The sequence below is a fragment of the Xenopus laevis genome, chromosome 4S (assembly GCF_017654675.1).
Source record: "Xenopus laevis strain J_2021 chromosome 4S, Xenopus_laevis_v10.1, whole genome shotgun sequence".
In the NCBI taxonomy this organism is placed as follows: domain Eukaryota; kingdom Metazoa; phylum Chordata; class Amphibia; order Anura; family Pipidae; genus Xenopus; species Xenopus laevis.
In genome coordinates this window covers 121,097,904-121,122,562 of record NC_054378.1, presented here as the reverse complement: position 1 = coordinate 121,122,562, position 24,659 = coordinate 121,097,904, and the positions used below count along the sequence as shown (strand labels likewise).

Below are 24,659 nucleotides of genomic sequence, written 5' to 3'. Positions count from 1 at the left end.
CTAGTAACACAACTAAAGGTTAGTGTTGTCGTGGAATTTCAGGAACTGCTCTTATAGCCAAGCAGCTGGCTCTGCCTTCAAGATCAGGGTGTTAGTGACCAAGGCTAGATTGAGAACAGAATCCATCCATGTCCCCGGGGAATCTGCATACACGTAATTTTATACTCTCTCAGTGTTCAGAATTGGCTCAACTGTCAGAATTATATCCCTTCCTTGTGCAAATGTGCTATCATTATGAGGAAAATGCAGGTACTTTCCTTCTAACAGCACAAATGTAGGCCTATATATTGTGCCAAAGACTTTCCTTTGTATGACTCTACTATAGGTTGAGGCAAACAGTTAACTCTTGGGTTCATTAGGTCAGCTTTGCTAGTCTCTTGCCACTGTAACTGAGATTACATTTGACAGTTTATGCCTGCTGGCTGAAGGTCAGACTGTTTCACCTACTTTACTTTCGCTTTCAGTTAGGAGCATTCAAGGAAACATGAGCTCCACTTTAGTGATGCATTGTTTGTTGTTAATATTCTAATTCCTTCAGCATTAGCAGCCCATGATGCTCAATGGCAACTCACAGATGAAGGGGTTTGGGCAATGATAAAAAATCATTTTTTATATCTGTAGGTATTGTCAAACAAACTAGAGCAGATGCATTTATAATAAATCTAGTCAAATGTACAAAATGTATATTCAGCATATTTTTCCTGTAAATGCAGTCCATAGTAAAGTGAGCATGAGTGAAGCACGGGACAGAAACAGTGTTGGACTGGCCCAACGGGATACCAGGAAAACTCCCAGTGGGCCCAGGTGTCAGTGGCCCTCTTGCTTCTAACCATTTGGCCTATTTCACAGATATTGCCTATTTCTTTATAGTAAAAAAGAGGCTTAATAATAAAAGAAAAAGTATAGTAAGAAGATATAATAGACTAAGAAAACAACTAGGTTGACTGAGGAGAGGAGGAATAATAGTTTGGAAAGTGGGCCCATGGTCTAAGGCAGTGGTCCCAACCTTTTTCACCCGTGAGCAGTAAAAAGAGTTGGGGAGCAACACAAGCATAAGCTCCTGGGGGTGCACTGCCACATAAGGGCTGTGATTGGCTATTGGTAGCCCCTATGTCGATTGGCAGCCTACAATAGTCTCTGTTTGGCAGTGCACCTGGTTTATATGCAACCAAAACTTGCCTCCAAGCCAGGAATTCAAAAATAAGCACCTGCTTTGTGGCCACTGGGAGCAACATCCAAGGTGTTGGAGAGCAACATGTTACTCACGAGCTACTGGTTGGGGATCACCGGTCTAAGGATTCCAGTGGGCCCATGGTCTAAGGTTTTCTGGTGGACCACTGGCATCCCAGTCCAACACTGGGCAGAAACTTTCAGCTTTCAGCATCTGAGTAATAAATAAGGTAACTGAGAAATAAAGGGCAATTAAAATGGAAAGGTTACAGCTAGTAACACAATTTCACATACTGTTTGTAACAGCCTTTTATTGCAGCCCCACTTGCTTTCTTGGTTCTTTCAGCGCATCACTGCACATTTAAGACCAGTGGTAGCACCTGTGTAGCACATTGCCCAGAGTTTTAGGTTACAGGTATACAATTGCATGAAGTTTTGGTGAAGATTTGGAAAAGTAAGTACGGACTTGTGTAACTTGCTATAATATAAGTGGAATACGGCTATGCCACAATTATCTAAAGCTGGCCATAGACGCAAAGATCCGGTCGTACGAATCATCGTACAATCAGACTTTCCCATCTCCCGACCTGCCACTAACCATTCCGATCAAATAAAGTATAAAAGAACAGATCAGCCAATGTTCTGCCCCTGACAGCAATCGTACGAAAGTTATGTCAGACCAAAGCTAGTGAAAGTCTCCCTCTGAAAATCGTTCAATCGGCAATACACGCAGAGATATTATCAGCAGCCGACAGAAATCTTTTAACCTGTCCGATCGACCAAACTACCGATCTTCGCCGGACAAAAAATGTTGGGACTTTTGCCAAACTGTGGCAAAAATCATCTGCGAAAAATTTTGCCACAACATAAAAGTCGCCAAAACAAAATTGTCACCTTAACAAAAAAGTCACCATGAGAAAAAACACACATTATTTAATGCATTTGGACAAAAAAGTCGCCACAAGCAAAACGGCCATTGACTTTAATGCAATTGTTGCACATGTATAAATTTGTCGCGTGTACATTTGACTCCCATTGATTTCAATGCATTTCGCAAATTTTTCGGTGAAACGGGACAGATCCCTACTATTAAATAATCAAAAGCTGCATTTATTTTAAAGGAAAAGTTACACCAAAAAAATAAAAAATATAATATACTAGTAAAACACTAGTAAAACTGGTGTGTTTGCTTCAAAAAGACAACTATAGTTTATATAAACAAGCTGTCATGTCCTGTCGTTCTTTTTTGCTAGTAACACAACTAGAGATTGGTATTGTCATGGAGTTTCAGGAACTGTCCTTACAGCCAAGCAGGTGGCTCTGCCCTCAAGTCCAGGGTTATTGGTGACCAATGTGATGGGTGAATAAATTCACCAGAATTTGAGGTGAATTTCCAGGTTTGGCCCATGAGTAATACATTTGCAAAATTGTCGCAGGCGTCAAAATTCGCATTTTGTGAATTTTTCAACATTTCCCTGGAAATTCACACATTTTTTGCCCACCTCAAGGCATCGCCAAAAAGAGCGGATCTTTTCATGTATGGCCATCTTAAAGGTATGGCCACCTTAGTCACAACAAACATTTTTGTGAATTCCCTCCTTAGTCTCTCATCCTTAGAACTTGCTGATATACATTTATGTATCAGACATTAAAGCCAGAAGTCGAAGGGTCAGTAACATTGACAATATTTCCAATGCATCTGTGAGTCATACACACCAAGAACAATAAACAGGTTTTGCAAGAGACAAGTGTCCCATTTCAGAGTCTCATAGAAACACATCACGAAGAGCCAATGCAATTGTAAATTACAGTACATGCATGTTATGGATTTATCTGGGCTTTCCTAGTTTAGTTAGCACTTTAACCTATGTCAAAGGTCAACAATTTGTGTACAAAGGTTTTCAGAAGAGAAGATTAAGCAATATTATATCTACAAACAATTAACCACACCATTAAACTGACATCTTTAATTAGATTGTGAACTGACTGCAGGGAGATTATACAACATCTCTTGTATAACTGATTGAGATGTGTAAAGTCTTGTTCTGAGGGATGACTAATCAATCAAACTGAAGTTGAATAACTCCTTGTGTCACTGCTCTTTTACCTAATGCAGTCACGTTTTGGCACAATATGCTGGAGGCTTATACATAACCTGAAATTGGGAGGGAGCAAAATGCAGCAGATATTGTGCTTTACACTGGTAGTGTATTCTGTTGCATAACAAAGTGAAAGCATTGAATCGTTTAATATCACATAGCGTCTGACTAAGCTGTGCCCTTTAAAATGTATCCCAAGTTGCTCAGTTATTGTTGATGTTGGAGGTGATGGGTGATCTGAAATGTATTATATTCGTACGTCTTATTGTCTTGTAGAATTTAGGGTCTACAGTTAAGGGTGACAAAAAGGGTCTTTTATTAAGTGCAGTTCAAAGTGCAAACAATATGGGCTAATTGCACATTGTGTCTTGCTCTGCACTTTGGTACAAGTTTCTGCATTTCAAAACAGAACGCAAAGGCATGTGTCCCCTATGTGAATACAGTACATTTGGCGGCACTCATTGAAGAGGAATGAGTGGCGGCACATAGGCAAACCCCTCCTCCCTGTCCATCCCATAAAACAACACAAGTTAGGAAGTGATGTCAGACATAGACCACAACAAAGCCCTGTACTTGTCTCCTGCTCTGTGGCATGTGGTATATGGACAGGGCTGCCAGGGCTGCAGAGCTCACCAAACCAGCGTCAGACTGGGGTGTCAGGGCCCACTGGGGTTGCTACTTTAGGGGCCCCCAATGCTCTCCACCTTTCCGCCACAAACGTCTCTTCTGCCGCACATTCCTTTAACTTCTTTCCGTTATAGCTACGATTGGGAGTGTTCAGACGGAGTGCCCAGAGTTTCCAGCAGCCCAGTTCGACCCTGAGCCAGACCCTGAAAGCAAATGTTTTTAGAATGAGCACTAAGGTACATACTTTTGGACCTCTTACTGCTCTTGCACTTGTGTCTAGGAACTTTGTAAATGACTGCTAATATTTTTGTCAAGATAAGTAGAAGTTCCAATCTTCCTAAGGTTGGAGCAGATGAGATCTTTTGAAACTGGATATTACACTCAAGGGCAATTATGGAAAGTGGAGGTGAAGAAATCTCCCCATCCTCATAAAGCATGGCGACATAAGTTAGCACCGGCTGCATGGGAATATAGTAACCTGAAATAAAAAATAATTAATTAAAATGGGGTTCTCTTTACCTAAGGGATGCACTTTGCAGTATTGTCCTACAAATGTTGAAACTTTTAGATGCCACGATATGTCTTGCAGATAATGGAGCTGCACATACCCCTGATATTATGGGTAAATAATATTTATTATTATGGAGCATGTCTGGGATTTCTATAACTACCTCTATTTCGTATAAGTGGCACCTGCCACCATGAAGTAATTCTTCAGTCATGCTTGGAGAAGAGTTGCCTCCAAGACCTTGTCAAGGCCATCACGGGGGTACAGGGTGTGTTGCAGTCTATAGGAATCTATAAAAAAATATATATAAAGTCTGATTTGCAGGTCTTGAGGGGCACGTGGAGAAGCAGGTGGGGGTTGGCGGATAATTGGAAGGGTTTGTGAATAGTGGGGCAATGTTGGGTAGATCAGGGGTGTAACCATGTACCTCAGCCACTTTGTGATCTCTTTCTCATCCGTGTGAAATATATTATATTTGTGCCCACCAGCCCCGTTACAAGCCAGAACCACCCCACCCCTGACCCATGCTGCTCTTAAATAAAGGGGCACCTGTTCTCACTCTACTTTCTTTAAAATCCAGCCTAGAACTTTGATTGATCTCATTCCCAGTACATACTGAACATATTTCTGTACAATATTACAGGTATGGGATCCCTTAACTGGAAACTCATTATCCAGAAAGATCTGAATTACGGGAAGGCCAACCCCCATATAATCCATTTTAAGCAAATAATTCTAACTTTTAAAATTGATTTTGTTTTTCTCTCTATTAATAAAACAATATCTTGTACTTGATCCTAACTAAGCTTCATGAATCCACATTGGTGGCAAAACAATTGTATTGGGTTCATGTAATGTTTCAGTGATTTTTAGTAAACAGTTCACCTTTTATCCTATCCTTGTACTATACAAATGCATTATTCAACTGACTTTATGGACATAATGATCTGGGGAGCATGGACTGGTTGGTGTAGCCTTTATATCGAATTCCCAGGTCACATGGCTATCATTTTGCCAGCAGCTTCATTGTAGGATGAACAAGGAAATTGCATTGTAAGGTTGGACTGTGATGGAGGGGCACTGGGAGAAAATCCGATGACACCAGCCCTCATGGGCCCACCAACCCAGGCCTGCCCTCTGCCATGACCAACAGTCTCACATTTTTAGGAGGAGAGGGAGGAAGTACAAGGTACAAAGAGGCTGGTGGGTGGTGCATTGGGGGACAGGTGGACGGAGCATTGGGAGCTGGCGGGTGGGTGGCATATTCGGGGTGAGCAGGCAGCAGGTCCAGACTGCACATCGGGCCTTTCGGGCAAATGCCCTGTGGCAGGGGTGGGCCAAGACAACCTAGCAACCTAGGCAGCCTGGCCAGCCACATTGCTCCCCTGAGCATGTGCTACTTGATGAGAAGATGGGAGAGTGGAGCAGTGGGAGCAAGGGAACCTGGACTAGGGGTTGGCAGAAGACCATTTCAAAAGGTACCTGTCCAGTGCCTCCCATTTTTCGAGCCTCGGGCTACTCCTAGTTCCACCCCTGCCCGGTGGGCCGTTTGATTTATGGGCCCGGGGATGTGGAGCCGCCAAATGGGAGCTGAAGCCAAATGGGAGCAGTAATGTAACTAGGTGGGGCGGGCTCGGGTGTGGGCAGTGCAGCCGTGCCCAGACCCCCCCAGTCCAACCCTGACCTGCTGCATATAACATTACACCCCTGACTAAGTCCAAGATTCATAGCAGGGTTGCTACTTTTCCCTGGCAGGAAGTGATGCCACAGGGACAGGGGGATGATGCCACAGGGGTGGAGTGATTATGTCATTTTAATGACCACAGCTTCAGGCTGCATTCTCCCCAGTACTGTACTTAGGGTGTTAGGCTGCCCATGCTGGAGACAATTATTGAATGCAATTAAGTACTATTATGGGATCAACCCCTTTTGGATTCAGTCAATTTCAATTGAATAATTCAAATTTTTAAAAATGATTTCCTTTTTCTCTGTAATAATGAACCTGTACCGAAAATATAATTAATTCTTATTGGAAGCAAAATAATCCTATTGGTTTATTTAATGTTTACATGATTTTTTGTAAATTTAAGGTATGGCGATCTAATTTAAAACAAAGACCTCTTATCCCGAACCCCCAGGTCTCAAACATTTTGTATAACAGGTGCTATACCAGTATAATATTTGTATAGCTGGATGGGAGATTATTGAATTGGACCAATGTATTCCTTAAAAAACAAAACAAAAAAAAACTTTAGGTTTTAATTTCAAATAAGTATGTTACAAGTTTCTTATGTTTTTGCTTTAGGATAATTGTTTTTTATAAATTTTATTGTTTTATGTGGTGATACTGACACTTTTTTTCTTTCACAGATAAATTTGGCCAGGGGATAAAGAAGGGTAAATATAATAATGTTAATTGACCCTGCGGGCCGTGAGTAATTATGTTACACTATTAATATGATTGTTAATGTGATACAATACAAAATTATATTGTGAAAGACCAATTATTGAAATAACAAGGTACTCATTTGCCTGCTATGTATATAATCAATCTTTATGTAATTTGAATGGACATTGTGTTCCAAACAACACAAAATGGACATTAACATGGGACTTAATTGGACAGAGTTCCAAGCCTCGCTTTGGATTTCCAATGGACTTGGGGAATCATGGGAGTTTTTTTTTGGGTGTGTCTACTAAGGCTTTAAAACTGTCAGCCAACACTATGTGATTATCCTGATGAAGGGAGGGTGATATCCCCCCCGAAACATTGATGTATGGGTGGTTAAAATAAAAGGGGCAGGTTCCCCGCCTGCAAAACAATATGGTGTATGTGCGGCTCTCTTTACATGATTCTTAAACATTATTCGGTTGCCCATTGAAAATTTACATTTCAAAATTTTTTCGCCGTTTCGCAAATTTCGTGGGAAATTCGCGAATTTTGCAGCAAAACAAAACAGGACAAATTCTCCCATCATTAGTAGAGAGTGATATTCTGAGTCAATTTTCAATTGGTTTTCATTTTATATTATTTGTGGTTTTTGAGTTATTTAGCATTTTATTCAGCAGCTCTCCAGTTTGTAATTTCAGCAATCCAATGGCTAGGATACAAATTACTCTTAACTGGAATATGAATAGGAGAGGCCTGAATAGAAAGATGAGTAATAACAAGTAGCAATAACAATACATTTGTAGCCTTACAGAGCATTTGTTTTTTAGATGGGGTCAGTGACCCCCCATTTGAAAGCTGGAAAGATTCAGAAGAAGAAGGAAAATAATTCAAAAACTATACATAAGAAAAAATGAAGGCCAACTAAAAAGTTGCTTAGAAGTAGCCATTCAATAACATACTAAAAGTTACCTTAAAGGGGAACCACCCTGTTAACACTTATCATTTCTGCACAAGAAGCCAAACCACACACACAGCAAGAATCGTAAAGAAGATGAGTCTTCCACAAGATCTGATTAAATTAATTTATTACAAATATCAACACCAATGTCCTTTATTTCATTTAGTTTAAATTTTTATAAGATATAAACTAAGTATGCTATATATAATTCATATATCCAACTGCCATCTTCATAAAGATTATACAGCGCTGACTGAACTTTCTTTTTCTTTTAAATGAACACACCGGTTACACATCATGATGTCATCATAGCATATCAAGTGTTATATTGTCATATTGTACTGTATTTGGAAAATTAGCATTAAGCAGCTGAGTTTTCTCGTTATACCCATAGGGTACGGTTTAAAATAATTCCCAAATACTTTGGTTTCATAAAGGCAATACATGAATGGTTTGCTGATAGTTTATAGGTGGGTATTAGCAATATAATAGATGGCATGCAAAGGAAAATATACTGCATACCTTTTAAAGGAGAAGGAAAGGCTTGGTGCACTTGTGGGTGCCAAATGTTAGGCACCCCCAAATGATTGTATTGACTTACCTGAAACCCCGGGCCAGTGCTCCTATCAGCAGAAAACTGCACCGGCCCGGGGTTATACCAGTGAGCACCACGGAGCGATTCTCTTCCGGCTTCTTCTTTCTTCTCGCGGCTGTGCATGCGCATTAGAGTAAAAGATCGAACTTTAACTAAAAAGTCGGCTATTTCATTCTACTGCGCATGCGTCTGCCCCCGGGAAATTTGAAGAAAGAAGAAGCCGGAAGAGGATGGCTCCGTTGTGCTCACTGATATAACCCCGGGCCGGTGCAGTTTTCTGCTGATAGGAGCACCGGCCCGGGGTTTCAGGCAAGTCAATACAATCACTTGGGGTGCCTAACATTTGGCACCCCCAAGTGCAAAAAGACTTCCCTTCTCTTTTAAAAATGGGATTTGAATGTCTATGTATTCCCTTTAAATAGAGATTCTAGACAGGTATGGAACCCGTTATCAAGAATGCTCAGGACCTGGGGTTTTCCTGATAATGGATCTTTCTGTAATTGGGTCTTCATACCTTAAGTCTAATAGAAAATCATGTAAACAATAAATAAAGTGGTTTTGCCTCCAATAAGGATTAATTATATCTTAGTTGGGATCAAGTACAAGCTACTGTTTAATTATTACTATTATTATTTGGATTTGTGGAGAGGCCACCAATGCCTGGGCCTAGGGCGGCAGGATTTTAGGGGGCGGCATGATGCCCAACCACACCCACATTGGTTCAGAAACGCTGGGGATGTACAGGAGATACAGTAGTTTTAAATTTCCCGTTCGCCAATCCCAATTGCTTCCCGATGATGAAAATTTGAGCAAATAAAATGGAGGCGACGGGGATGACAAAAGACAGTGGGAGAGAAAAAAGAATCAATTTTAAAAATTTGGATTATTTGGATAAAATGGAGTCTATGGGAGATGGCTTTTCATCATTCTAGAGAACAGGTTTACAGATAACGGATCCCATACCTGTATGAGGTATAGGTAACTACACAAACTGAACTTTTCATGTATATTGGCTTAGGTTGTCATAGGCCCCCACTGACACAAACACCATACGGACCAGTCAAAGAAACCAGTATGGCAGCTTTCATTTATTTGCAAGTTCAAACACATAAGGAAGGAATATTCAGTAAACATAACACATTCTATTCTCTATTCAAACTAAAACAAAGGGAGTAAAGCTGTCCAGGTAAGAGGATACATATTTTCTGTTTCAAGCCTTCATTGCCTGTTGTACATATCACTGTTAGTAGCTCTAGGCAAGATCAAGGCTCACAATATCTATCCTATCACATACAGCAGGCTATGGTGTTCCACTAGATTGCTACCCAGTCTTAAACATACAATATTATTGTGCATAGTACAATTATAAAAATACAGTTGTAACCACAATCATTTGTTTTACAGACATTTCACAAATTATATACATATATATATATATATATCTCACTCCTGGTATTTTCCTACAATGAATTTAAGAGAAAGCTCAAACCTACTTCCATTGTTTCTCAAAACCTACAGTCTAATTTGTCCCACACTGTTGAGTTCTGAAATGTCCCAATAATGGTTTCTTGAACTAAAGTGCTTAATGAGACATGGTTTCCCAGCGGTCTTCATTGTGAATGTTGCTGGTTTGAAGTGTAGGAACATCCTCAGGTTTAGGCAAAGTAACTTGTGGAATAAATCACAGAAACCCATTGGGCTTAGAATGCCAATAACTCCATGTAGAGGTCTCAGATGTCTTCTGTCCAGCTAATGCTCATGGAATATTGTCTCTGCAGTCCTCTTCCCAAGTTTTATAGGCTGCTTCTATAGTATTGTCACTCACATCGTTGAAGATTTCTAGGAAATAAATAAAAGGCACAGAATATCATGTCAATTCAGAGATCTGACATGGGGCTAGACATATTGTCAGTTTCCCAGCTGCCCCCAGTTATGTGACTTGTGCTCTGATAAACTTCAGTCACTCTTTACTGCTGTACTGCAAGTTGGATTGATATCACCCCCTCCCTTCCCCCCTCAGCAGCCCATCAGCAGAACAATAGGAAGGTAACCAGATAGCAGCTCCTTAACACAATATAACAGATGCCTGGTAGATCTAAGAACAGCACTCAATAGTAAAATCCAGGTTCCACTGAGACACATTCAGTTACATTGAGTAGGAGAAACAACAGCCTGCCAGAAAGCAGTTCCATCCTAAAGTGCTGGCTCTTTCTGAAAGCACATGACCAGGCAAAATAACTTGAGATGGCGCCTACTCATCAATATTAAAACTAAAAGCATATACTTGCGCTGGTTCAGGAATTCAATTTTATATGGTAGAGTGAATTATTTGCAATGTAAATGGTGTAATTTAGATATAAAAATAAATTAATTGATTCATTGCAGTACCTGCAGTTCCCAGTCCTGTTGGTAGAGGGAGTCGCATCTTTCCGCCACTGTGCTTGAATCGTTCAGCTAGGGCTTTCTTAATAAGCGGCATTGTACAGTCTGTATGCCAAACTGGAAGCTCCAGACCTCTCATACACTGAATGGTACGTTCCTTCTCCTCCAGTGTAATCAGTCCTCGCACATACGATACGTGTGTCATGAATGCCATATCTATGTTCACTGCTTCTCCGTGCATCAGGGCAGGTAAGACTTTCTGGAAATTGTCACAATAGGAACAAGTTGAACATCTCTTTATGTTTTGTAAGGACTTCCCCAGAGGCAAATTCCATTACAAAAACACTTTACAGCTCATTTATGAACAAAGGTGCTAAACTAGCCCCAGTAACAAATCAGATCTTATATCAAATCCGACACTATATGAATCCAAACTAACTGCTGATTGGGAAACTGGACTTATTTAGCACCGGTGTTGGTAAATGAGTGCTATTGCCATATTATACAAACAAGGCCTTATGTCATTCATCAACAAAACAAATAAGACATACTTGAAAAGATACCACTACATAAAAGTCTAATTTGCCATGTTTATTAAACGTGATCACTTTTTTCTCAACTTCAACTGTTTGACTCTCTATGAAAATCCTGTGAGTGCCAGTAATATAGACTGTTTGTATTTATCCTCCTGACTAGAGCACCCAGGTTGTGAATTTTTTTCGAGATGTGCAGCCTGCCTCTACCGTAATATATATATACTGTATATATATATATTATACAGGTATGGGATCCGTTATACTGAAAACCCGTTATCCCAAAACTTCGAATTACGGAAATGCCATCTTCCATAGACTCCATTATAATAAAATAATCCAAATGTTTCAAAATTATATCCCTTTCTCTGTAATAATAAAACAGTAGCTTGATCCAAACTAAGATATACTGTGATTAATCCTTATTGGAGGCAAAACCAGCCTATTGGGTTTATTTAATGTTTACTTATTATTTAATGAATTTCTAATAGACTTAAGGTATGCAGATCTAAATTAAGGAAAGATTCATTGCATGGCTTGCACTAAAAACGCATGGGTTTTTGGGTTTTTTAGTGCAAGCCATGTAACATTTTGGGGAGAACCCCTTCATTGTCTGTCAAAGGGGTTCTCTCTGAAACTTTACATGGCTTGCACTTAATAAACACACAGGGGTTATCCCGCTTCAAATGTCTGTTGTGCCTGTCTACTCTATAAAGGATTGTGCAGATCCCCCAGGAGGTACAGAGCACCAGGCGGAACACATAACTTATGACAGATAATTACTAGAAAGCAAATAAGGTCAGACACCAACAGTAGTTCATCAAGATTCTGATTGACAGGTCTGGATGCCGGAGAAATGTGCCCTCTCAACCTCACACAGAAAAGTCAAACAAGTTATTAATGAATGTTTATGTGTACACTAAATACTATGTGCTATTTGCCTTTGAATAAACTCATGTCAAAAAGAGGTTATATATTTCCCTTAATTATTTTTTAAAAATATGAAAAAAAGAAGGCTCAGACTTGTACATGCCCCTGGAGTGATTTTCTGCAGAGAACACTAAACCCAGAATTAGAGTCTGAACTCTTCGTCGGGTGGTTATGGAATCTTTTGAACTAGATTTGGAATAATCAATCATTGTGGAACATTTACTGGTATGGGACCTGTTATCCAGAGGTTTTCCGGATAATTTTCGGATTTTGCTGTAATTTGGATCTTCATACCTTAAGTCTACTGAAAAATAATTGAAACATTTAATAAATGCAATATGGTTGTTTTGCCTTCAGCAAGGATTAATTACATCTTAGCTTGGATCAAGTCTAAGATACTGTTTTATTATTACAGAGAAATATGGAAATATATTTAAAAATTCTGATTTATTTGAATAAAATGGGCCTTCCCTTTATTCGGACTTTCTGTGTAATGGGTTTCAGGATGGATAATGGATCCCATAACTGTACATATGTGCACATAATATATGTATTTTACTTTTATATGTGTTTTCAGCCCTTTGAAAATACCAAGAAAAATCCGAGTGGGCCCAATGTATCAGTGGGCCCTCCTGCTTCTAAACATTTGGCCTATTTCATGGATATTCCTTATTTCTATGAGAACAAAGAGGCTAAATAGATGGAATAATAGATTATAGTATGTAAAGAAAAGAGACTTGGAGAACAGAGGTTGATTGAGGAGAGGAAGAATAATAGTACAGGTATGGGACCTGTTATCCAGAATGCTCGGGACCTGTGGTTTGCCGGATAACAGATCTTTCTGTAATTTGGGTCTTCATGCTTAAGTCTACTAGAAATCTATTTAAACATTAAATAAACCCAATAGGCTGGTTCTGCTTTCAATAAGGATTAATTATATCTTAGTTGAGATCAAGTACAAGGTACTGTTTTATTATTACAGAGAAAAAGGAAATAATTTTTAAAAGTTTGGATTATTTGGATAAAATGGAGTCTATGGGAAACAGCCATTCCGTGATTCGGAGCTTTCTGGATATCGGGTTTCCGGATAAGGGATCCTATACCTGTACTGAGAGTGGGCCCCTGCTCTACTGTTTTTTGGTGGGCCCCTGGTGTCAACCCCTGGTGTCAACACTGCCTTTTACACAGGAGGCCCGGAAATTGCCCTAATCTAAAACCAACCCTGCAATTAGTTTTCCATCAAAATCTTCATATCTTATTTATTTTGATTAACAAATGAAGAAAGCAAAATACAAAACACACGTACCATCTCAAGCTCTGGGCTGATGACATGTCCATAGTCAACCAAGCGGTCTAGATCATCCTCCCAGAGATTTGGGGCCAGCTCCTGCAACATTGTTTCAATGGCAAGTCTCGTGGTCTTTAGGGCGGGGTCCCCATGGTTTGTAACACCACTCCTCGTTTGAAATTTTGTATCTAAAAGGTGTTTCCCATGCAGCTCCAGGAGTTCAAACAAACCCTTATGTTTCATTAACGCCATCTGGGAGATAAAATATATGACATATATATAAAAAAAGTTTAATATGATTTTACATAATAAAAATGAATGAAATTGTAAAGGTAATGGCTATTTAAAGTTATATGTATCCTTGCTAAGCTATTATATCTACATATCTGTGCACTGCTGTTTCTGACTTTTTTTAACACTAAAACATCAGCTCTCCACCGACTCCATTTCCCAAAATGCCTTGCATTTTCTGCAATGATTAGATTTGTAAAGGAAAAAACACAGAACTGTGCTAAACATTGTGGAAACTGGATTGGTGACTGGAGGAGAGCTCACTATTGCACATATAGCTCACATTTTTTTAGTAGTGGGAACCAACACTGCTGGGGATAGCAAAAAAACAGCTCTTAATAGCAATTACAGTTATAAATAACATTAAACTGATTCACTTATATTAGTAAGTTGCTTCTAAATTAATTTTGATTTTATTACACAAAATTTTTAGGTTCACATCCTTTTTATGTTTAGCATGAAACAAAGATGATGTTTACAGTAAATGGTAAAAAAACCCTGGACTTTTCCACCTTATGTTGCAGGAGAAGGTATAGTAAACGTCAGGCATAGCATGAGCATGATGTACTATAAACAGCGATGGAATGTGCTGCAAAAATGTTGTTGCAGTGATACTGATGGGAGATTCCTAACTTTGGGACAATGAAGAATCCATTGACTGGCATCTATAAGTACCTTTAGAATTTCACCGAGGCCATTGGAGATCTGTCGGCGTGGAATCGTTTTGATGAAGGACCTGTCCAGGAAAGTGGCGGCAGGAGGAGTGTAGCTTCCCAGCTTATTTTTGCAGTTGCAGAAATTGACCCCATTCTTGGCCCCAACACTTGCATCAACGTAGGAGAGGAGGGTGGTGGGGACTCGAATATAAGGTGTGCGTCGCCTGTAAAGGGAAGCAGCTAGACCTACAATATCCAAACACACGCCTCCTCCAATTGCAATGATCGGCTCAGTACGCCTATCGAGAGAAAATTTGTGAACTTCCTCTACTATACTCATCACCAGATCCATGGATTTGGTTTCTTCAGTGGTTACGAAAGGGAGAATTTTATAATTAACATTGTTGGCCTCAAAGTACTTTCGGACTTTGTAGCCGTAAAATTTATCGACAGTTGTGTCTATTACTATTAAACGCCTTTGTGGCTTCTTCTGGTAGATCTCCAGCTCTTGAGGACTAGACACATGGCCATAGAGAAGCGTAGGATTGCATGGGTCTAGGAGGTCTTGGCTTTCTACCACTTTGTAGCGGAAAACAATGGGAGCCTGTACCGTCCAGGATATTCCAGAATTGGAGATATTTTCCCCACTGTAAAGAAATAAAACAATATTTAAAGGGGTGGGGCACATTCAAGATAACATAGTATGTTATAGAATAGCTAATTCTAAGCAACTTTACTAGTTATTGAATTGTTTGCCTTCTTCCTCTGATGCTTTCCAGCTGACTCCCATCTAAAAAAATTCTCTGTATTGTTATTGCTACTTTTTATTATTCATCTTTCTCTTTAGACCCTCGCCAATTTATCTTCCAGTCTCTTATTCAAGAGCATAGTTGCTAGGCTAGTTTGGACCCTTGCGACAAGATTGCTGAAATTACAAACTGGAGAGCTGCTGAATAAAAGCAAAATAACTCAAAAAACACAATAATAAAAAATTAATCAAAACCAATTACAAATTGTCTCAGAATATCACTTTCTACATCATACTAAAAGTTATTGTGAACAAGAACAACCCCTTTTAAGAACATTCATGATGCAAAAAAATAGAGCAGAGCTTTCTTTGGGTGGGCAGGGAGACTGTCCTTGGCCCAACACAGTGGGGCCCAAAGAAAAGCATTTGAGATATGGTAGGGCAAAAGGACCATGGGAACATATTTTATCAGGGTTGCCCAAGCTATGATTTTTTTAGTTGTTGTTGGAGCTCAACTGAAGGGCTGTTAGACAATGCTGAAAGATGTGGTTCAACAACAGTTGAAGGGTCATAGGTTGTCTCTATAAATAATAGGGCATATAAAAGTGTTTTGTCTTCAGTCCTCACTCTTTGGGGCAAATTCATCAAGGGTCAAATTTCGAGGGGTTAAATCCCTCGAAATTCGACTGGGGAATAGAATCGAATAGGCAATTCGGGCGAATTTACGCGCTGGCGAATAGTCGAATTGGCGACTATTCGCCAGGCGAATAGGCGCTCGATCGAATATTCGCTCGAAGGATTTTCATTCGATCGAATGCCTTTTTATTCTATCAAAAACTTGGAAAACAAGCCTATGGGACTTTCCCATAGGCTTTTAAAGCAATTCGGTAGGTTTTAGGTGGCGAAGTAGGCAGTCGAAGTATTTTTAAAAGAGACAGTACTTCGACTATCGAATGGGCGAATAGTCGCAGCGTTTTTGCGCTCGATCCAGTACTTCGACTATCGAATGGCAAATAGTCGCAGCGTTTTTGCGCTCGATCTATTCGAATCATTCTACTCAGGCGAATTTATGCCAATTCGATAGTCGAGGAGAACAAAAATTCTAAGTTTTTTTACTTCGAATCCTTCACTCGAAGTTAGTGAATTGGCCCCTGAGTAAGATCTTGAATTGGTGCTTTCAACTGAACATAACAGCCAAGACATCTGAGCCCTGGAGAAAGTTCAACTTTCAGCAAAACCAGATCGGTATCTGGTATAGTAACCCATCAGCAGGTAGCATTTACTGGTCATGTAGACATCTAGTTGGATATTATGGGTTACTGGACATTACAAACTTACTCCAATACTTGGCAACACACTTAAAGCACAACTCCGATTCCCCACCAAACTTACATTTTGGCTTGAGAAACCATAATCTGGTCTTCTTCCCAAGTACATGGAATTTCATGCCCACTCTCCACCCGACACCAAGTGTTCTTCACCTGGATCAGCTTGTATTCTTTCTGCTTGCCATGAACACTGGGCAGTTCACTCTTGGAGGTCTCCCGAATAGATGTAACTGGGTATATTTCACCAGCTGGCATCTTTGCAGTCTAAGGAGTATCAGTTTCTTTTCAAGGATGCTTCTTTTAAGGTTGAAAGCTGCTTAAAACTTGCTGGCACTTGAGATGTATTTATACAATGCTGGGCCAATATTTAGCCAATCAGTAGCTGCAGAGGCAGTTCCCCGGCAGGTTAAGTCACCTGTTTTTACAGTTTATACAAATGCTATTGTGTAATGCAACAAGGAGATGGGCTGGGACTTGGGAGCTGTTGTACTGTTCATTGACAAGTTATATAAGTTACATCAGAAAGAAGGATCCACAAAATTAACATTTTCTGGTTATATAAACTATAGGGTATGAAATCAAACTACTTCAACTGCCATTTGCATTCGAATAAACCCCTTTTTTTAAAAAAGTGCTTTATAGTAAACAAAAAAGTGTTAGTTTGCAAAGAAATACTGACTGGGCTAAAAGTGGGGGTTTTAATGGCCTGCAGGGCAGGTGCTATCTTCTAGGTTGTGGTCCCCAGAACTAATTTCTGGGTACCATTCCTTTGATGCGCAAGGCAGTGTATTTTTGTTGCAAGACAATTTTTTTCACCCATTGGAGTCTATGGACGTCATTTTCACACCATAACTCGGTAAAAAAAAAAACGCTCATCATTAGCAAACAGTGTGAAGGTCAGTGATCCCCAACCTTTCCAATGTAAAAAGAGTTGGGGAACAACACAAGCATGAAAAACGTCCTTGAGGTGCAAAATACGCGTTGCTAATTGGTAGCCCTGTGTGGATTGGCAGCCTACAGGAGGGTCTGTTTGGCAGTACACCTGGTTTATATGCAATCAAAACTTTCCTTCAAACCAGGAATTAAAAAATAAGCAACTGCTTTGAGGCCACTGAGAGCAACTGTCAAGGGGTTGGTGAGTGGTTTCTCATACTTTTCTAACTGGCAGCTTCCCTAGCAGACACTGATTTTTTTTTTTTAAATTCTGAAGCTACATATTTATGTTTTATTACTATGTTTATTCAGAGCCTGCTGTTCTTCTTTTAACCTGATTTTATTGGTAGTAACTTCCTGTGACAAAAAAAACAATTACTGTATATTATAATCCACCACTGATCTGTTTTCCAAGCAGTTGGACAGGATTTCCATTTTTAGGTGGGAGAGAGGACAAAGTTAAAATGCAAAAAAAAACAACCCAAACACACACACACACAAAAGACCAACTGCAACACTGCTTAGATACCGCCGTCTGAAATACCACCCACATATATTACTATAAATATAAAATGATTGCAATTCAGAAGTCAGTTCTCTTTCAGGTCTGTTAATCAGCTGGCATCTGCTATATTGTTTCGGAAGTCAGTGTCAGCAGTGAAATTAAAATAAGCAATCAGAAAATATAAGGACAAATGCGGCTTTCAGCAGCAATTACAAATGGCTATGAGAACACAAAAAATGTGTAATTAATTAATTATATGGGAATTATGTTTTTTGTACATAAAAACCAGTGCCGGACCAAGTCGGGCGGGCGCCCTAGGCTACCCGGCCGACTACGGTGCTTCCCCTGTTTGCGCATGCGCAGAGGACGTGCGGGTGCACATTCCCAGGGGACGCACGGGTGCACATTCCCAGGGGACAAGCAGGTGCGCATGCACAGAGAAAGTGCACGAGGATAAAACTGCTACCACAGCTTCTGGAATTATGGGAAGGCGTTGGAAGAGGTACGCGCCTGGTGCCCCTTTACCTTTGCGCCCTAGGCACGTGCCTCTTCTGCCTGCCCCTAGTTCGGCCCTGATAAAAACCAACCCCGTGCCACAACAGAACCAGTACAAATAAAGCAAAACATAAATAATAAATTAGATTAATTAGTACAGGTAGAGGATCCGTTATCCAGAAACCCGTTATCCAGAAAGCTCCGAATTACGGAATGGCTCTCCCATAGACTCAATTTTTTCCAAATAATCCAAATTTGTTTCCTCTTTCTTCATCTAAACTAAGATATAATCAATCCTTATTGAAAGCAGAACCATCTTATAGGGCAGAGACACATGCTCAGAATCTAGGAGATTTTGTCTTTCGGCGATTAATCGCCTCTTCTTCGGGCGACTAATCTTCCCGAACTGCCTTCCCTTGCCTTTGCGCTGGCTAGAATGTAAATCACAGGCGGGATGGCACTCTGAGCGTTTCGTTTTCCGAAGTCGTCTGAAGTTTCCTTGTGAGGCAACTTCAGCGGCTTCGAAAAATGAAGTGCTCCGAGTGCCATCCCTCCATCGATTTACATTCTAACCGGCGGTGAAGGCAGGGGAAGGCAGTTTGGGGAGATTAGTCGCCTGAAGAAGAGGAGATGTGTCGCTGGGCGACTAATCTCCCAGAATCTGAGTGTGTATCTCTGCCCTTAAGGAATGAAGATCCGAATTATTTGCTACGAAATATGTTGGCGCTATATAAATACATGTTAATAAAAATTATAATATGGAAATATCCATTATCCGGAAAACCCCATGTCCCAAACATTCTGGATAACAGGTCCTATACCTGTAATAGAATTTGGCTTTACATAAGGAGAAGTTCATTATGGGAAGGGTGGGGAAGCATTCTGATGAAACCTGTTACATACTTACCTGTATACTTTTTCCTTTGAGGCATTAATGCATTCCAAATGAAGTAAAACACGTTAGGGGGAAGTAGTAGGAGACCTGTTACATATCGTATTGGGCTGGGCTCCCCACTACTTGTGTAACCATCACAGTTACATAAAAAAAAGAACAACATAAATATTCATGGACACGCCTAACTCGGAACATGGAATACTCATTGGTCAGGGACAGGACCCAGCCCAACCCTCCCTGCCACTTGGAGAAACTGCTGAAGTCTGACTCACGTGTGCTGCACTTCTTTAAAGGTCTTCGGGTCACATGGTTGAATCGAGGTGAAGCTGCTGCAGGTGTGAGGAGTCGCAGTGTATATAGATCGGCATCAACGTCACAGCACTGGTATGTGTTAATGAGGGTTGCGGGCAATATTCAATCAGGAATTCAAATAAATGTATAAGTATTAATTGCCTTTAAGTTTACTTTTAGTATGTTATAGAATGGCCAATATTAAGCAATTTTTAACTGGTCTTCATTATTTATTTTGAATAGTGTTTGAATTATTTGCCTTCTTCTTTTGACTCTTTCCAGCTTTCAAATGGGGGTCACTGACCCCTTCTGAAAACAAAGGCTCTGTAAGGGCTCTTACTGACGAGCGGTTGAAGCTGCGCTCCCCTAAGTTCCGTTTTTCTGCGTTCAGCCGCAGGGGAGTGCAGGAATAGACGCATTACGTTTTTTCCAATGGAGCTGTACTCACACAGGCGCGTGTAGGCGCCAAACGCAGGTTGAGACGCAACATGCTGCATTTTTCCTGCGTTCGGCGCCTACACGCTCCTGTGTGAGTACAGCCCCATTGGAAAAAACGTAATGCGTCTATTCCTGCGCTCCCCTGTGGCTGAACGCAGAAAAACGGAACGCAGGGGAGCGCAGCTTCAACCGCTCGTCAGTAAGAGCCCTAAGGCTAAAAATGTATTATTGCAGCTACTTTTATTACCCATCTTACTATTTATCTTCTCTCCTATTCATATTCCAGTCTCTTATTAAAATCAGTGCATGGTTGCTAGGGGAATTTGACCTCTAGCAAGCAGAATGCTGAAATAGCAAACAGGAGAGCTGCTGAATAAAAGGCTAAATAATTCAAAAGCCACAAATAATAAAAAAAAAATGAAAACCGATTTCAAATCATATCTAATATAAGTAATTCTAAAACAACTGGACTTGCTGAGCAATCATTGAAGACTTTCACTACTCATCCGAGCAGCTACTCATCCGATTTCAAATTGTTTCAGAATATCAGTCTCATACTAAAAATTAACACAAAAGGGAACAAGCCCTTAAACTCCACTCTTTGTCAGTGAAGTGATGACGCCATTCATTGCTGCTGTGAAGTTGTCTGTGTATTAGAGGTGAAGATGCTAAATCCCATGTTGTGATAACAAATTTGGTATAGTAGGAGCTAAAAAAAGAGATGTTTGTCAATTCAAGGCTATACCTGTTCAGTGTATAATGTTGTGAGATCTAGTTATGCAACTGCACGGCTGTCTGCTCATGGATATGAAGTCACAAATAATAATGTAGCATATACCTTAACAGGCCCATGTTGCTGCTTCTTTGTGTTTTAAAGCACAGATATTAAGGGGACATTAACACTACTATTTACTATGGCCCTTATGGAGGGACGCATTGTTACTACAACGTCCCATACATACTATATGACTTGTGATACAGTTTTAGCTTTGAGACCTCAAAGAATTCCTCTTATGTGTTAGTTAAGCGCAGGCGTGCCTCTGTCACTCAAATGCTAATTCATCCCAGGGGGCTCGAAATTTAACACCAAAGGAAACCTGAAATATTACTTGCCACTAAGCTTCAAAAGGGAGGTGGAACAAAATTGCTGCAGAACCTGCAATTTTAAACTGATTTTTGCATCTGATTTGCTTTTTGCCTTATATTATATCAGCCAAAAATTAAAACCCTAGTGGAGAACGTGTGGGTAGAATTATTTTATTGGCCAGTTCAAAAAGTCATTGCTTTTAGTTGTAAGGGCAATGATGGGAGTTGCATTTTAAGGCCAGGGGTCAGCTGGTGGGCCTGAGGTTCAGTTTTGACCCAAACAGGTAGGATTTTTAAGTTTTGGTTCGTTTTGCAGCCTTGTGAAACCTGAACAGTAATCTGGCCAATAAATGAAAAACATTTAAAAGATAATCACCTCGACATGGCTTAATTATTATCACGTGCAGTTAATTTATTATTTCAGAAATTAATCAAGAATCAGAAATGGATTTTCTTAACTAGCATGGCCACTTCAGTCTGCTGCTGCTTTTTGAAGTTACAGGCCAAAAAGAGTCTTATGTAGACTCACAGATGGACTGAGCAGCACCTGCTGGCTTTTTCATTTTGCCCCTTTTACAAGGATATATCTATATTTTACTATTTTACCTGTGAAATAAAACATTTTGGGCCAGACATGTCCTGATCTGACTGACTAACATCCCAGTAAGCCCCTCCCAGTTTGGGCCCTGCACTTTGTGTCTTTCCCGCCTTTTGTCTGTACAGGACTCTACCTGTGCAGTTGGTCGTTATGGTGATCAGTCATTTTATGTGAGGTAATTTGGTAGATGTTGTGATCGCTTAGGGCAAAGGATTAACAAGGTTGTGGCAAGGTCTGTTTGTATTTTAAAGAAAGTGAGCAGGTCAAATATTTTAGCCACGGGAGCGGGGGGGGGGGTGCCCTTAGTGTTTTTAACTTACATTTATGACAGAACTGGATTTTCAATGTTTGTGGAATGTTTCAGCGGGATAAGTTTTATCGCTCCCCCCCCCAACACTGGAACTGATAGGGTTGCCACCTGGCCAGTAAAATTGATGCTTGATGCCAATGTTATTAATAGGAAAAAACGGCAAGAATATAGGAAGGCCGATATTTTTTTTCCAGAAAAGGTGGCAACCCTAGGTACTGATTGGCTAAAAATGGGAAAAAATGTTTGTGTTTTAGGTACAAGAATGGATCGTCTTGCTGAGCATCTCGAAAAAATCACAGATTTATGTAGCGGCAGCCGGAATGAATTTCCTGATGAGTTGAGAATTTGCCTGGAAACCGCTTCTAATATTGTAGCTGAACTGAGAGCAAAGCAAGGATGTGCTGATGGAGCCTGCAGGTAATCCCATAGCTCCCAACTGTCCTGCATGTCACTGTCAAACTTACTGTCCTCGATGACCCTCTAAATGTCCTACTCTATTGCCTGCCCCTCTGAGAGTTTGTCACAGTTTTGGCACCACTACAGCCAGGTCAGGACTGAGCTTCAAAATAGGCTCTGGCATTTCAGGTACACAGCAGCCCAAACAGACCCCCACCAGCCGGATATATAGTGTCTGTCTTTGGCAATTTACAACATTTGCCAGAACCCACAGATTTCCAGTCCGGGCCTGCTTACAGCTGCCATTACTTGGGAGCACTATTGTTGATGTCAGTGCACAGCTTGGGACGGGGGCTTCCTCTATGTTTGTCAGAAACACATGGAGGTGAAAATGAAAGGTGAGTGAAATGCTTGGGGCCAGAATGTGTTTTGTTCTGTACAGGTATGGGATTATCCAGAAATCCAGGCCGAGGCCACAAAATCCCTGGCCTAGGGTGGCAGATTATTAGGGGCCGCTCTATGGGGAGCACTGGGGATGCGCAGCTCCCCAGTGTTTTGGCGCTGTGAAGGGCACTAGGACAGCACGGCCTAGGGGCGCCTGCCCGATAAATCCGGCGCTGCAGAAATCCATTATCCAGAAAGCTCCAAATTGGTTGTGGTTAACATATTTAGAAATTTGGAAGGGCATAACATCCAAATTATAATTGCATGTTGGCTTCCAGGGCCGGCACTAAGGGTAGGCAGAAGAGGCACCTCTTATAGGGTCTTCTGCCTACTCCAAGTCTGAGTTTGCTCCCCTTTGCCACTCTTCCCTCACCTCTGTCACTTTTTCCTCTGTCGCTTGTCCCTGCCCTTCCATCTGCAACTCTCCCATCCTTCTCTCTGGTACAACACATGTTGGAGGATGTGGCCAGGTTGCCTAGGGTGCCCAGTCACCTTGGCCCAGCCCTGGTAGCTTCAGTGGCCAGTTTACCTCAATCCTGATGTTTGGCCTCAAATTAAGCTTTATGGGACCCTTCAGCCCTGTTGTGTAACTGGGAAACAGGGGACCAGACAGCAGGATGTTATATCGTCCTCCCAATCCCTGCCCCTCTCCTACCATAGACTGAGGGTACACATGAGGCGGAGGGAAGTAGAGCAGAATGGAGTGAAGAGTGACTTCAAACTGCCTGCTTTCAGGCTGACCTCCACAGGGTTGCCACTGTTTCTGTAAAAAAATACCGGCCTTCCTATATATTTATCTTTTTTCCCTATTAATAACATTGGAATCATATCACTGGCCTTCCTATATATTTATCTTTTTTCCCTATTAATAACATTGGGATCAACCATTATTTTTACCAGCCAGGCCTGTAAAATACTGGCCTGGTGGCAACCCTACCTCCACTCCGCTTTATGTAGCCGAACAGAAGCGGAAACTGTTATTTCAAATGCAGAGCTCATTTCAGCTCATTTGATTCCCTCCACTTCATTAATATACATTAGGCAGAGAGAAGAAGAGGAACACATGTGTACCCCCAGCCTTAAACTTTGGCAAAAAGTACGCACCAAAAGCAGGTAGCGATCAGGAGGATGCCGGAGAAGAGTGATTGTTCACGCCTTCTCTCCAAAGATTTTTTGCAGGGGTTTCTTCAAGGTATGCTGCTGTTTCAGCCGAGATAAATTGGCTCAAACAGTGGCAACACTATATAACTAAATGTGGCCCCTCATCATTTTCTTCTGCAATAATTATGTAGTGTTAAGTGACATTTTGTGTAAAAGGAAGACTTACACCATGTTTAAAAGGATGATTAAAGATTTTGCTGTAGAAAGTGTACATACACCTGATGGTTTATTTTTTTTCATTTTTTTTTTTTTTTAGAAATGTTTCAAAACAAGCTACCCAAAATTGGCAATGTACAGGTAGGTGTAAATATTTTTTTATATTTTTTGTTTGTGTTGGACAAAGTAAACGTGCACTGCTTTCTGAAATTACAAGGTATTTTTGTACCTTGTATGTTATGCACATAGCACTGCATTAAAACCAAAAATGAGAGGCTTAAACTCTCTGAGGCATGCTGGTCATTTAGACTGGCCCAGTAAGTTCATATATATTTGCAAAATTGGGTTTTGGGTTTTAGTTTGCCTTAAAAAATCCCTTCAATGAATGAAGTCCTAAAAAGTCAGCCAATCCCATGCACCCATTTTATATAGTTAAAGGACATGTA

The 24,659-nt window shown here is 40.6% G+C and overlaps 2 protein-coding genes across 3 annotated transcripts in view; one reads left to right on the top strand and one right to left on the bottom strand.

Annotated features, from left to right (window-relative positions):
* Window positions 1-9,410: 9,410 nt before the first annotated feature.
* LOC108715916 (2-epi-5-epi-valiolone synthase) lies at window positions 9,411-16,931 on the bottom strand. Its single transcript, XM_018261474.2, has 5 exons — window positions 16,570-16,931; window positions 14,449-15,076; window positions 13,501-13,734; window positions 10,738-10,990; window positions 9,411-10,188 (listed from the first exon to the last, which is right to left on the bottom strand). Exons 1-5 carry the CDS (start codon window positions 16,758-16,760, stop codon window positions 10,106-10,108), a joined length of 1,389 nt encoding a protein of 462 aa, XP_018116963.1. The 5' UTR covers window positions 16,761-16,931; the 3' UTR covers window positions 9,411-10,105.
* A 2,635-nt stretch (window positions 16,932-19,566) lies between these two features.
* The window catches only part of MGC147226.S (uncharacterized protein mgc147226 S homeolog), a 56,799-nt gene continuing 51,706 nt past the window's right edge, over window positions 19,567-24,659 (top strand). Inside the window, exons 1-3 of one of the 2 annotated variants that reach the window (XM_018259292.2) lie at window positions 19,567-19,717; window positions 22,311-22,473; window positions 24,314-24,354. In XM_018259292.2, the coding sequence (XP_018114781.1) occupies window positions 22,319-22,473; window positions 24,314-24,354 (196 nt within the window). In that variant the 5' untranslated portion in view covers window positions 19,567-19,717; window positions 22,311-22,318. 2 annotated transcript variants of the gene reach the window in all.

Bases quoted from the DNA above. Each gene is read 5' to 3' on its own strand.
- LOC108715916 (XM_018261474.2), bottom strand. From the start codon at position 16,760: ATGCCAGCTGGTGAAATATACCCAGTTACATCTATTCGGGAGACCTCC. The intron at 15,077-16,569 runs GTAAGTTTGGTG...ATTTCTTTACAG, and splicing joins ATGGTTTCTCAAGCCAAAAT to TGGGGAAAATATCTCCAATT. The intron at 10,991-13,500 runs GTACGTGTGTTT...GACAATTTCCAG, and splicing joins TCAGCCCAGAGCTTGAGATG to AAAGTCTTACCTGCCCTGAT.